The following is a 1,918-nucleotide window of genomic DNA, read 5'->3' as shown; positions in this document are numbered from 1 at the left end:
TACGGTAAAGTGGTAAAGTCCATGTGGAAATCATGAGCATACGCACCAGATGGTAGCATATTCGAATCGCACACGCAAAGAGAAGCATGCGATTTCATGGAGTAATAGTGCCTGCCATGGCGGTGGCTGCGGTGGTACAAGGCGCAGATATGTCCTCTCATCGATCGTTGCAAGACATCGTCGAGACTCCGGCCGTGACGCCGCGGTCATCTCCTTCCCCAACAGACCTTCCTACCACAAGCGCCAAGCCGACCACGTCATCTCCGCCTCGAACCACCGCCAAAGTTACGCCAGCACCCACAGAAGAACCCACGGACGCTCCGACGGAACAGCCCACGACCACCCTCACACCAACAACCACCGTCGTGCCCACGACCACCCTCGCGCCGACTCCAAAGCCCACGACCACCCTCGCACCGACTCCAAAGCCAACGCCCGAGACCACGCCCAAACCCACAACTTCAGTGCCTGAAACCGACGCCCCAACGCCGGAACTCACTCCCGAGCCGACGAAAGCCCCCAAAACGACAGTCTCGTTCACACCGCCCCCGACCGTGAAAGTCCAGACCACCCCACCTCCAACACCAGACCCGATCCAAGTGGAAACCACCAAACCATCCAGCACCAAACAACCCGTGGAGACCGCCAGCGGGATCGCGGGATGGGTGATTCCCACGATTGTGGGCGGCGCCGTGTTTTTCTTCGTCACAGCTTTGTTCCTGTGTACCCGGTTGAGTCGGTACCGCGACAGCGACGACTACGGTCAGCCGTCAGTGCCGAGCCCTTACAGCGTCGATCCTGCAGGGACGTACCAAGGCGCGCCGACGCGCAAAGCGGCGCCATATCTTCCCCCACTCAACAACGCAACGATCATGACCAACGACTCGAGCTTTCTGCAAGGCTGCACTACGCCAAGGCAGGACCTTCACCCCGGAGACAGCCGCAGCATCGGCATTTACGATGACCCGCGTACCAGGAACCTCAGCTTGGGCAGTTTTCCCACATACGACTGTAACAGCCTCCCACCCTACGATGTGCGAAGCAGCGGCATGTCCTACGACCGACGGCGTCATGTGTGCCTTGATGACGACGTCGAGAATAGGCGTACGCGGGCCAGCATCCCCCAGAACCGAATCACGTCTCCCCAGGGCCTGCAGTCGTATACATTTTAAGAGCTACTTAGTAATGTACATCTGTGAAGCGCTGATAATATCCGTGTTGGTGTATTATGAATTCGCGATAAACTTCCAAAATTCGCGTTGGTTCGTCTCATCAATATTGAACCACGCTGGAGTTCTGATTGGTTGAATATACTTGTCCTTTCTGTAAGAGCCAATCAAATCCACTAAAAAATGGATTAGCCAATAGCGTCGATTCGTGATTCGATTCGGTGGCGAGATTCGATTCGACGGGGTCTGGAAACTCGTACCGAATCCACAATACTAGAGTGATTTTGCTACGTGATATTTCCTGAAAAGTTTCACGATGTAGCCTTTTGATCTGATTATGTTGGGAATTTCTTGATGAATGTCAGAATTTCTGACTGGGAATACCTTTTCACACACAGTAGCCAATCAAAACACTTGAACATGCGAATTAACCAATTTCGCTTCATGGATGAATGGCATGGTCGGCACCAAACGTAGATGAGCGATAGGTAGGACGCACTAGTAGATGAGCTAGGATATCGTAGGCGAGCAGTGGTATAGTGCCGAACGTAAACCAGCCAACAGATACATCCTATCCCCCGGTGTTCATCGACCACCTCAAAGCGGTCATGTTTGAACGTCGGCGCGATGCACACTACAGCATATAGGGATGGTGCAAGGTCACAAACTGTACACATTGCACCTAATGCACTGGGTTGTTGATAACGTTATGCCTAAAGATTGGGAGCCGTGCCCTACCGGTAGGTGCT

General features: G+C 53.6%; 1 protein-coding gene across 1 annotated transcript; it reads right to left on the bottom strand.

Annotated features, from left to right (window-relative positions):
* Window positions 1–200: 200 nt before the first annotated feature.
* On the bottom strand, window positions 201–1,204 carry H257_19321 (hypothetical protein). The gene has a single exon (XM_009848466.1). It carries the CDS (start codon window positions 1,071–1,073, stop codon window positions 771–773), a length of 303 nt encoding a protein of 100 aa, XP_009846768.1. The 5' UTR covers window positions 1,074–1,204; the 3' UTR covers window positions 201–770.
* Window positions 1,205–1,918: the final 714 nt, after the last annotated feature.

The sequence above is a fragment of the Aphanomyces astaci genome (genome assembly GCF_000520075.1).
Source record: "Aphanomyces astaci strain APO3 unplaced genomic scaffold supercont1.482, whole genome shotgun sequence".
In the NCBI taxonomy this organism is placed as follows: domain Eukaryota; phylum Oomycota; class Saprolegniomycetes; order Saprolegniales; family Verrucalvaceae; genus Aphanomyces; species Aphanomyces astaci.
This window is presented reverse-complemented; position numbering and strand designations above follow the sequence as displayed.

Bases quoted from the DNA above. Each gene is read 5' to 3' on its own strand.
- H257_19321 (XM_009848466.1), bottom strand. From the start codon at position 1,073: ATGACGCCGTCGGTCGTAGGACATGCCGCTGCTTCGCACATCGTAGGG.